The sequence below is a fragment of the Cyprinodon tularosa genome, unplaced genomic scaffold (assembly GCF_016077235.1).
Source record: "Cyprinodon tularosa strain WSP-4 unplaced genomic scaffold, ASM1607723v1 ctg420, whole genome shotgun sequence".
Lineage (NCBI taxonomy): Eukaryota > Metazoa > Chordata > Actinopteri > Cyprinodontiformes > Cyprinodontidae > Cyprinodon > Cyprinodon tularosa.
In genome coordinates this window covers 899,517-911,297 of record NW_024039142.1, presented here as the reverse complement: position 1 = coordinate 911,297, position 11,781 = coordinate 899,517, and the positions used below count along the sequence as shown (strand labels likewise).

At 36.2% G+C, this 11,781-nt stretch overlaps 1 protein-coding gene across 3 annotated transcripts in view; it reads left to right on the top strand.

Moving 5' to 3' along the window:
- The first annotated feature begins 360 nt into the window (after positions 1-360).
- Positions 361-11,781, top strand: part of atp8b3 (ATPase phospholipid transporting 8B3) — a 34,539-nt gene continuing 23,118 nt past the window's right edge. Inside the window, exons 1-13 of one of the 3 annotated variants that reach the window (XM_038299247.1) lie at positions 364-583; positions 753-776; positions 993-1,058; positions 1,396-1,487; positions 1,605-1,718; positions 2,325-2,423; positions 3,035-3,096; positions 3,596-3,668; positions 3,918-3,988; positions 6,533-6,624; positions 6,723-6,881; positions 10,061-10,149; positions 10,239-10,432. In XM_038299247.1, coding sequence (XP_038155175.1) covers positions 1,031-1,058; positions 1,396-1,487; positions 1,605-1,718; positions 2,325-2,423; positions 3,035-3,096; positions 3,596-3,668; positions 3,918-3,988; positions 6,533-6,624; positions 6,723-6,881; positions 10,061-10,149; positions 10,239-10,432 — 1,073 coding nt within the window. In that variant the 5' untranslated portion in view covers positions 364-583; positions 753-776; positions 993-1,030. Of the gene's footprint in view, positions 584-752; positions 777-992; positions 1,059-1,395; positions 1,488-1,604; positions 1,719-2,324; positions 2,424-3,034; positions 3,097-3,595; positions 3,669-3,917; positions 3,989-6,532; positions 6,625-6,722; positions 6,882-10,060; positions 10,150-10,238; positions 10,433-11,781 lie in introns of all 3 variants that reach the window. The other 2 variants (XM_038299248.1, XM_038299246.1) reach the window with 2 other exon arrangements.

The window sequence follows — 11,781 nt, the reverse complement described above, 5'->3', positions numbered from 1 at the left end:
CTGTTAAATATATAAAAACAAATAGGAAAAGCTGTAAAGAGTAGCGAAGGTTTGCCTGGTTTAAGCTTTTACGGCTTTCACATAATTGTTAACCAATACTCCCAGTGCTTCCACTTTACAAAAGGACCCTTATCACATTGCCGGAAATACTTTCTAAGACATTTCTAAGAGATTTAGGTCTGTAAATATTCAGTTACTGTGGGTTAATATTTCAGTCTTTCAAACATGGACCATGACACATTAGAACTGACATAGATATTTAAGTTGGTGACCGTAAAACTTCAATTTCATTAAGCAGATCTCTGATATCTGACAGGTTAAAAGATACAGAGCTCCTCCTCCTGATGTTTTTCCCCCAGGTGAATGGAAATTACATTGTGTAATCCTGAAGTGCGCACCTGGAGGGAACATGGTGCACATGATGTTGAGAGAAATGAATTGAAACATGATTTGCATTATGCAAAAAGGGGATTCAGAATTGCTTTAAAAACAGTCATGTTAATCTCTCCCTGTGGAGCTTTGTGAATTACGGTGCAGCTATCTCACTGCCATAGAGAAGCAAGGACTTAAGCAAACAGTCCACGTAAGTAATCTCAGATTATTTCTCTTACAAACAATGCAGAATAACTCACATTTTGATTATTATTTGGTTTGCAGGTTAAATTTTACTGCCTGATTTTTAGCTGATTTTGTTTCACACCTAATTTGCCTCTTTCAAGTTTAACTGAGAAAGCTGCTTCATTGCTTTGTAGTTCAACACACAGAGGGGCTGCCAGGTTAGTCTTTAGTTCAACATAGGAACATTTTGTTTATGTTTTTTTTAAAACAGTCAGAAATTGAGCTAAACTGACTCCTGGTAGGGAACTCAGTAGCAACAACATTCTAGTAAATATGTTACAGTAGAGGTAAAAATGTTAAAAATAAGCAGTGAGGTAAAAAAAAACTACAAAACCAAACAGACTTGATTACATCTGGTTTTCCGCTCATTGCAGCATTACCTGAGGGCAGCAAATGTCTGACGCTGTGGAGCATGATGGCCAAAGAAGATACTGAATCTGGTACCTTTTTTTCTTTGTTTTCCTTGCTTTCTGTGTTCTGTTTATCATTGTCTATCAGAACATTCAGTATGTCTGGGTTTATCCACACTCATGAATTCTTACTTTTAGGAGATCATCTTTCAGTAAATTAATTTGATTATAAGCCATAAATGAGGGTTTAGTCTATAAGCAGTTCAAAGTATGATGCCTTTGTACTTCATTTGATTCAGTGTTGTTTTTTTAACATTCTGTATATCATGCATATTATACAAAAGGATAAGCATGGATTTATACTAAAATATTTACAGGAACTGTATGAAAAAAGTCTCTAATACAAAGAAAAAAACTTGTCTAACAGGCTTAACATGGGAAGTGAAGGCAAACAGCCATCACCACCATAAACACAAGCAGAAAAAATCTTTCCTGTGCTTCACCTGGGGACGATACTCAGTAAGTCTCTGCTTCGGTAGGGTCACTGGCCACATTTTTCCATGTGTTTTGATTTATGTTCTCTGTTGTCTAACCCTCTGTTTTTTTTGTTTTGTTTTTCTTTTGTTTTGTTGCTAGGACAATGTGGTGCGCAGCTACAAGTACTCCCCCCTGACTTTCTTGCCCCTGACACTATATGAGCAGTTCCAGCGTGCTGCTAATGTCTACTTCCTCCTCATGGTGGTGTTGCAGGTCAGATGAAGCCTCTGCTATCCCCTTTCACTCCATTATGAATTTAAATGAAGCATTCTGCAGTGAGCTGGGCTTCAGATTAATATCTGTTTCACTTTATGCAAAGATATCAGAGAGTGCAGTGCAGAAGTACTTGGCCCGCATTTACGTTTTAATGTATTTTCTCATGACATAATCACAGTCTTCATAGAATTTCATTTGCACTTTTTGTGAGGTAAAACCTCAAAAATGGTTTCAAACTCTTTTTAAAATGGGTTTTAAAAAGAGTTTGAAACCTTAATTTGCAGGTTTCAAACTCTTTTTAAAATATTAAATCCATTCATCTTTATCCGTTCTATGGCTTCAAACAACCTAATGCTGTCACATCAATCCCATGCAATCCACATCAAATAGCCTGAGGGTAGTATCAGAACCATACAAGAAATGGAAAAGGTAGAAGTGGTGTGAGTTCTTTTGCAAGCCGCTGAACACTACATCTGCCATATATTCTGCTCAGTAACTTTTTTTTGTTAGTAATGTATTACTTTTTCTCTTGCTATTCTTATAACAGAATTAAACATCTAGATTTTATCTTTATTTTATCTCGAATGTAATTGTTATTTCCAGTGTGTCCCTGCCATCTCCTCCATACCTTGGTACATCACCGTCATTCCACTCTTCATCGTGCTTTCTGTGAGGGGACTCAAAGATCTAGCCAGTGACATGGTGAGATGACTGATTAGTGACAAACCAGCTAAGTTTAATGTTTGTTGTCCAAAAAAGGAATGATAGCGACCAAACACAAAACAAAGCTTTGCTGTATTCATGTTAAGTCTGGTCTTTTATTTAAGTCTTTTATTCTCTTGATACTCAAGCTGGTGTGTCCTCCCTTTTTCTTCTCCTTCATTGTCCTCATCGACTCCTTGTCCTCTTCGCATTGACAGAAGCAGTCATCCTCATGGCATTAATTTTCTTTCCTATCATTAAAGCTTTTTCTTTTAAATGCAGGCGTGATGTTTTGCATGGAGAATTCTCTGGTTAAGTGCATCACTGAGTTACGGTCGTTAACAGCTCTGGGTGAAACTTTTGCTTGACCCCTCTTTATTGACTAATCATTTAGTGGAAGGTGTAAATCTCCCAGCTGGTGTCACTGTAGAGCCTCGTAATGGCATCTCTCCTTTCTCCTTTCTCCTGTTCAGCCTTTCATGGCCGCCCTCATTCCCTCTCACTTGCTCCTTGTCCATCACTCCAAACTCCCATCTTTTCCGCCAGTTTCCAGCTTCCCTCTAATGCTCTCTTTCACTCTTCCCACCTGTCTGTCTCTGTACCCGGTGCAGGCAAGGCGACGCTCTGACTCAGAGATTAACTCCCGACCCTGTGACATACTCATCTCCCAGAGGTGAGGACAAAGGCAGTGGGTTATTCTCGCAGGAGTCAGTACAGCATCGCTTTGAAACAGTCCACTAATGAATCCCTGATGAAGTGTAAATGAGTGAATCCCTAAATGGTTCTTTTGTGAATCAGAGGAGTGCAGAACACATAGTAAATTCAAAGAAAATCAGAGGACTGTGACAAACATGTTCTTACAGTTCAAATGAAAGGTTTACATAGACATAATATCAGCAAAAATGTAATAATTCTTGCGGATTTTTGTCTCTAAAAATGTTTGTATATAGAAGTTGGATAATGCACCAAAATGTGTAACCAGACAGCTTTAAACCTATATGTTTCAGAGGAGATATCAATTAAAATAGATAATGGCAAGCAAACTTTTATTTTTGTTATTACTGATTAATCCTGGGTTGCAACTGGGCTTATACCTTCTTCTGTCACTCTGGATGAATTTATAATTAATTAAAATGTCAATTTTTAATATACATTTCTTGTTTTTCTTCCAGTTTTAAAACAGCACAGTGGAAAGATCTGTGTGTTGGAGATGTGCTGCGGATCCACAAAGATCAAGTCATCCCTGTGAGCCTGTAAATCAAGGAAAATAAGAAATGAAATTCAATTTTAGTTTTGTTTGTTTTTTTTTTCAAAAACTATTTGATTTGCCTTTGGTTCAATCAGAGTGTAAAGAATGTTATACAAGTGTAAAGACTTTATGCCTCTGTGTTTGAAGTTTGCATTGAATATAGTAACTTGGGGTAAAAACATTTCTGTACCAAAACACTTCTATTTGCTTTTTGAAACTATTTACACTTCTTTCTCTCTTCCCAGGCTGATCTTCTTCTGCTTTCCACTTCAGAGCCTCATAGTTTGTGTTATGTGGAGACGGCTGATATCGATGGGTAACAAAATGTAGAAAACTAGTGAATTTGTTTGCTAAAGCTGCTGTGAGAAATTGTCCGACTTGATCCATATATTTAATTATCAGCTTTTGAAACACATTCTGAAATGTTTATAGATAAAGTAGTTGAGGGTTTTTTTGTTCTTTTCATTTTAAATGTAAAGCCAATTGTTGACAGCAACATAAGTAACACTAAGTACACACAAATCAGAATCAAATACAGAAACTCGATCAATATGGGAAACTATAACAGACGTGCTTTCAAAGAAAAGAAAACAAAAACAAGAATTATAGACATGCAGCACCCTCAACAATGTAAATTACTCCTGCTAAGCACCATTAAAAAGCATTAGAACAAATCCATGTTTTGTTGGGGTATATTCTCATTCAAGGTTTGCAGTGGTTCTTGAAATGAACTCTCAGGATTTGTTTTATGCACCTTACAAGCCTCCTAGTTTGTATAGATAGGAAGGTAAATTTGCATAATACAGACACATTTTGCCAATGAGTCAGCACTTTAGTTGGTTGAAGCATACACAGGGACCAATTCCCTTTATTCCTGATGTTCTTTTTTAAATCATTAGATTCCTCTGTCATGCTCTCTCCTCTTCAGGCAACCCATCCCTATAAGATTTAGGTCTAAAGATAGTTAAACTATGAAAGGTTTATTTGTGTCTTATTAATTTCTGTTAATTTCACAGTGTGTTTTAGATTACCCACTTTTTGAAAGACTAACTGATGATCAATTACAGTTTCCCGTCAGAGGCTAGTGTTTTGATGTTTGAAAAGGTAGATTCCAGCTAGTCTATTAAGGTCTTTGGAACTTGCATGTTTGCAATGGTAAGATATATAGACATATATTTTTTTTCTCCCTGGCATACTGTCAAAACAATGGCTCGGTTGTACGACTTGGACTAATGGAGATTTTGACAAGGTCCAAATAGCCCATTGAAGAAGTAAATCAGCAGCATTACAGATCTTCCAATATACTTAACAGTGAGGTCTCCTAAAAATGTTGATAGACTGCAAAACATTGAAATCTAAATAAGTATTTTTTTTCTTAAAATAAGTGCATTTTGTCTTGAATTGAGGAGTTAAGTGAGGTACTTTGCCAATGGAACAAGACAATTTAAATTTAAAATAAGAAAAAGCTACTCAATTGTCTAATTACAAGGGTATATTATCTAATTGTCTTATTTTAAGAGTAAAAATACTCATTCAATTGGCAAATCATCTTGTTTATCTACTAAAATTGAGGGGAAATACACTTGATTTAAGAAATGTTTTACTTATTTCTAGATCGTTTTTGCAGCGTACTTTGTTTTACACAAGTTGCACAAGGAGTGCTTGTTGCCAAAACTGCATGTTTAAGAAGTAAACGATGCAAGTGCATTGTTCCAGCTAGAGTTTTTCCAGAAGCCTTACATTTTGGTACATACAGGTTTAGAAAAGTAGGACTGAGATTTTTTTTAAGTTGGCTGTTTTGTTGTTGTTGTGGCATGCCTCCCAAGGGAAGAGCTTTAAAAAATATTTCATGTTTCTTTTCATCATCTTGATTATTTATTTCGGAGAAGAAAAACAACAAAAGAAATCTCGCATCCTTGTCCAATTCCTAATTCTGCCAGGGACATTATTACCGAAGTAAAATAGAATAATCGTTCTAAGAATGGGTATTGGTATGAAGCTATGTTTTTATTTTGTTTTCTTAAAAATCATCACATATTTGCCCTTCTTAATTGGCATCTTCCCGTTTTAAAGTGAAATCTGTTCCTGCTGCATATTTATAAACAACTAAAAAGTAGCCTACAGTATATCCTGTGTGTCTTCTAACGCTTAACATTTCAATTTAATTCAGTTTATATACATAGCGCCAATTCACAGCTGTCATCTCAAGGCACTTTACAGAGGCAATACATTATGACTGGTTAAAAGTTTCTGTCAGGGAAAACCAATTGATTGCATCCAGTCATTGAATTGCAAGACACAATCCTCCTGAAAGAACTTGCAGAGACAATTTTCTCTTAAATTTTGTTGTTGACTTTTCAGCAATCCCTCAGACTGAGCATGCATGCAGTGACAGTGGAGCGGGAAAAAAAATCCCAGTTAAACAGAAGAACCCTCCAGCAGAACCAGGCTGAAAATAATCAATAGATAACACATGTTTAATTATTTTTTTAAATATAATTTCACCAACAAAATCATAAGAATAGATAAATGTATACTTTTCCCTAACTTTGGATTTTTTTTTCCCTTTAGAAAAATTTAGGCTTAAAGTTTTAAAGTTTGTTAAAAAGAAATATTTACAATTTCACTAATTTACCTGTAATATACTATTACTTATTACTATTAATTAATATATTTGTAGACTTTACCCATCTTTACCCGGTATGTTGATACATTTGGAGGATGATGTTTTAGCAACATCCAATTTTTTACCATTGTGAATCCAGAACTAGAAACATTTTTCACCCCAAACAAATCCTGTTCATCATTCATTTAAGGCTATAATACTTTATTTTGAAGAACTTTTTTTTTCTTCCCTAAGTGAGACCAACCTTAAGTACCGGCAGGCACTAAAAGCAACACACAATGAGCTGACCTCTCACCCCTCAGAGGAGGCCCTTGGAACCTTTAATGGTGAATAAGTTTTTCATTTTTTTATTTTGACTACAGATCCAAGTTGTTCTTATTTGATAGAAAAATGTTATTTAATCAGTGAACATTTCTTTATATAGGTGTTTTGCTCTGCGAGGAGCCCAACAATCGTCTGTACACTTTCAGAGGTCAGCTTCATTGGCAAGGAGAGTGCTTCTTCCTGGACAACGAGCATATCCTCCTGAGGGGAACAGTCCTACGCAACACCGATTTTGCCTACGGCCTGACTATATACACTGGTAGAAATTATATAGAGTACTGAAGAAAGTATAGATTTGCTCACCTTAGAATTAGTAGACGAATGTCATTAAATTCGGCTTCTTTGAAATATATTTGAGCGTTTCCTTTTTGACAAGGTGAACAGATGATAACGCAAAAAAATTTCAATGTTTTTTAAAGCAAACCTTGGAACAAAAACTTAACTTTCTTGCAGAACCTGTCTAATCTATATATTTCCAAACAATACCAAGAGTTTCAAATGTATACATGCATTTCCAGTGATATTTGGTTAAATTACAAACATATTGTTCATTTTAAAAAGTGATTCAAGTTATTTTTACATAACTCCATTGTTAACAAATGCAATCCAAAGTGCTCGACTTGAAATATTTGTTCAAGAGCTGCTCTAAACTATAAGTAATATTTTTTTGGTTTAAAGGACCCAACAGTTTTTGTGCGTCTAAGTTTTTCAGGGAGTTTGTTCCAAGGCTGAGAATCATAGAAACTAAATGATGTCTCTCCTCTTTTAGTTATGGTCCTGTTAATTCAAAGTAAGCAGGACTCTGCTGACCTGATGGGTCAGCATGCCTTAAATTCAACAAATACCTTAGAATGGTTTTCAGGCCCTTTAGTGCTTCATGGACAAATTCTAAGGTTTTTAAACAAGTTATTGTACAAACAGGAAGCTATTGTTGTGATTTAAGAACTGGGGTGATACAATTATTATTTTTTGGTGTTAGGATTTGGCAGCAACATGTTTTTGGAGGAGAAGCAGCTTTTATTCTCGCAATGCTTCATGTGGATGTCAAAGTTTGGCTTCAAGTCGACCTTGCTACCGTGGTGCAGTGGTTAGTGCGCATGACCCATGTATGGGTTTCCAGTGGTCCTCTCCAGCCCACTTTACAATAATTGAGCCCCTAGTGCCATAAAAAAAGAAGTTTAGGTTCAAATTCAGGAAAAAAACACAGATTTTCCTCAGATGCTGTGTGGTCCTTATTCTTATGGTTAGTTAGTTGTAGTCAGTTGAGTGATTAGCAAGTAGCCGGTTTAATCCCCACAGCCTCCACTCTGGGTTCCTGAGCAAAACCCTTAACCCCACAATGTTTTTAACCTTTTTTTTTTTTTTTTTTTTTTGGTATCTGAGGCTTTGCTTTCTTGGGACCAAAAACAAGGATTTTTTATCTGCATTATGCTAACTAATATTTTGTTTCATCATCTTGTCAATATTGGTCAGCCAGCTTGATCCCTTTGAAAACCATCTGGAATGTGAGTTTGAGATCATTCCTTTAATTCAGCAATTTTACCATATTGTTGAAGAGAAAAGAGAAAATCTTTCTTTATTTTTTCACAAAAACAATAAATTGCATAAATACAGCTGCTACCATCACCTAACTTGAAAGTTTATAAAGAGTTCTCAAGTTTTGGGTCACATGGATGAAAAATTATCATTATTATTACCGTGGTCCGATGTGGACATAAAATAGCTCAAACTTTACCGATTCCACCAATAAAAATGGTCAAATAACCAGACAGAATTACACCAGAAACGTTTAGAGAAATGAAAAAATTGAGTATGGTTGAGCTCCAATTCTCTATTGGATGTTTATTACGGGGATATTTGTTACAGGGGTATATGCAAATTTCTCAGTCTGTGCTTTAAGCTTTCATACATGTTTTTGTGATTCATTGAAATTTCTTGTTGTATAGTCAGCAACTAAAACATGAATTATTAAATTCATTATCAGATTCCATCCATAGGCAGGAAATGTCACTTTTTGCTTAATTGAGTATTTGATCTCTTTATTCCAAAGGGTTAAAAAAGAAAAAAAATGTAAACAAAATTTAGCTGCTGTTAAGCAGATCAGCAGATCATCTACCTTCTGCTATGTTTTTTCTGCTCAGCTCAGTGACAAATTTCATTTCACTTAGTGCCATATTTAGAATACAGAGTATTTCTGTTTATGGCACTAAGCGCTTACCTCTTGCAGCTCTGTCTTTGAATAGTTAGTCTTGGAGGTTATAAATACACTTTCCTTCTGTCCTCTAAGCCTACATTCACACTGCAGCCTAAAGTGACCCAAATCAGATTTGTTTGGCCCATATGCAACCTGTACCTGATTTTTTCATGGCTGTCTGAACAACACAGATCCGATTTTTTCCAATGCGACCCAGGCCACTTGGCTATGTCGATGCTATACAAATCTGATCTTTTCAAATGCAATCTGTGTCTGAACGGCCCGGTCGCATCCATCCAACCTGAACGGCATTAATACCCAACAAAGGTCACTATTCTGGGTCTTGCTATAAAGAAGTGGCAAGAAAAACAACAACCATGGCGGTTGATGATGCGAAGAGCAGTATTTATGTTTATGCATCTTGAAAAAATTGTGTTTTAATGGTTGGAAAAGACTGTTAGATGCGCTCCGGCACTACCATCCATATTTACTTCCGTAAACACAGTGCATGCTGGCCTCTACTATCATTGTGTCCTCTACTGCACATGCGGGACACTTGCATTGTATGAGTGCAGTTCACACAGGAGATCATATAGAAGTCGCATATATTTGGAAATGTGAACGGCAATGCAAAAAAAATCGGATTTCACAAAAAAATTGTAAATGAGCATTAAGGCCTGCAGTGTGAACGTAGCCTAAGGGATTGTTTATTAGATCATACTAGGCCAGGCACCAATGCCAACTGACCCCACCAGATATAACTAAAGGGTTCAAGCAATGAAGATTATCTAGAGATTGGCATCTATCAAAAACGGTCGAAATTTTCCTCTCAGCTTAGTCTTAAAAGAACGAAGCAGTATCCTTGAACCACTGGGCAACACCTACAATAAATTCACTAAGCTGACAAGTTACTATTTGGTTATTTATAACATATGTATTCTGATGCTGAATGTATATATTCAATTTTCAAATGAACTTTAGTTTTGTTAGCAGTTTAGTTAAGTCTGACAGATTATCTCTGGAAAACATAATGTTATACTTTATTGATCCATGTGAGGTTCATTTTTTTTCTTCCCTTAACCTTCACCTTGGGGGTCACACATCCCCTTAAGGTTACAGGGATTCAGCATGTTGCTCTAGGCTACATCAGCAGAGACCCTGAACTCTAACCCAGAATGGTCCTCTGACTTGGTGTGCTGAAGAGGTTGCATGATGACTTTTTTTTTTTTTTTTTTTTATCCCAGGCGCAGACACAAAGATCCTGAGAAACTGTGGGAAACTCAGAGTTAAAAGGACACAACTGGAGGGAGTTTTCAACTACGTTGTGATTGGGGTGAGTACCTGAAAGGCAGGGGGAACAACCAATGGGCACAATTTTGGATGTATTATAATTATTTCATGCTTTTATTTTTGGTTTATCAGATTGTGCTGTCAGTTCTGTTCGCTGCTCTACTCCTTGCCATTGGTGGTGGAGTGTTTTCATATCAGGTCATGAGCAAAACACAGGTCTTCTCAGCACTGGTCGTCAACGGCAACCCAGGATACACTGGATTCCTTGTCTACTGGAGCTACATCATCCTTCTAAGCCCGGCGATGCCCATTGCACTCTATATCACGTTAGTTTCATTTGCATTACTGCAATACCTAGTGGGGAGCCAGATTTGTTGATGCAGTATTAATATCAAGAGAAGAATGATGATAAAATGTCATTAAAGCTTAGAAAAAGAAAAAAAAAGTATTCAATATACAGTGGAGCATTATAATCATATAAAAAAAAGGACTTTTTAACAGATGCCCCAATATTTCACAGTTTCCAATATACACTGAAAGAAAAAACTTGTTCCTTATCAGGTAAATGATGGCCTGGTTGTTTAAACAAAGTACCTGCAGTCTGCAGTTGCAGTTACCTAGTTTGAAGGCCTCAGATTTAAAATCCGGGTGTCACGGTGAGGGGGTTAGGTTTGAGAGGACCCAAATGCAGACATAAAAAGCTGAAGTTGTTTCTTGAATATTAAATAAGCGAAAAAGTTCAACTGAAGCAAAAATACAAAATATAAATCCACAAAAATAGAGAACCAGGAATACTTACAACAAGAAGAGGGCAAAAAATGACAACAAACCAGCAAACAGTGACTGAACAGGAGGAGAACATATGGCGGAGAGAAACAAAGACGAATCTAATTAGATGCTTGGGAGCAGGTGTGAACAGAGGCAGGAAGGGAGCTAGGGCAAAGGAGACTGACACAAGAAACAAACAAGTAATATCTAAGAACTCAAATACAATCAAAATAACTAGAACACAAGAATGGAAATAAGACCAAGGAAAACTCAGAGATAAAACCTGAACAGAACCAAAACCATGACACTGGGTTCCTGACCAGAACCCTTATCCCCAGATTGCGCCCAAGATACTGTAAGCTGCTAATTGCTCTCTAATGTTTTCAACACAAAGGAAAACATTTCTTTGGAATGTAAAATTTGTAATGACAAAAAAAGATGATCATAAACAGAAATACCTCTGCAATAACTTAAAACTGAATTATTAAAGAAAATCCATAGCTTTGAGAATTGATTCAGTCAAATATTTCATGTAATCAAACTGAGTATTTTATCTATAATAAAAGGTATCGATGGCATCCTTAATTTGTAATTTTGTCTTTGCCCCTTTTAGCCACAATCTCTGCCAACAAAAGATTACATTTTAGGAATACATGTAACAAAAGGAAGTTTAGGTAGCCTATCCTTTCACATGCATTGCCTTTCTCAGATTACCTCTCCATTATACAACCCCATACATATTCATCAGGTTTAAGATCTAGGAAAAGTCTTTATCCCAACCTCTCATGAGTGCATATAGGTCATTAAACTGATTGAAGACCCTTGACTTGTAGCTAAAGCCAAGCTATTTGACAATAAGCAATGCGTAATATTGCACAAAGCCTTTGTAGTTTTTCAGAATTTATAG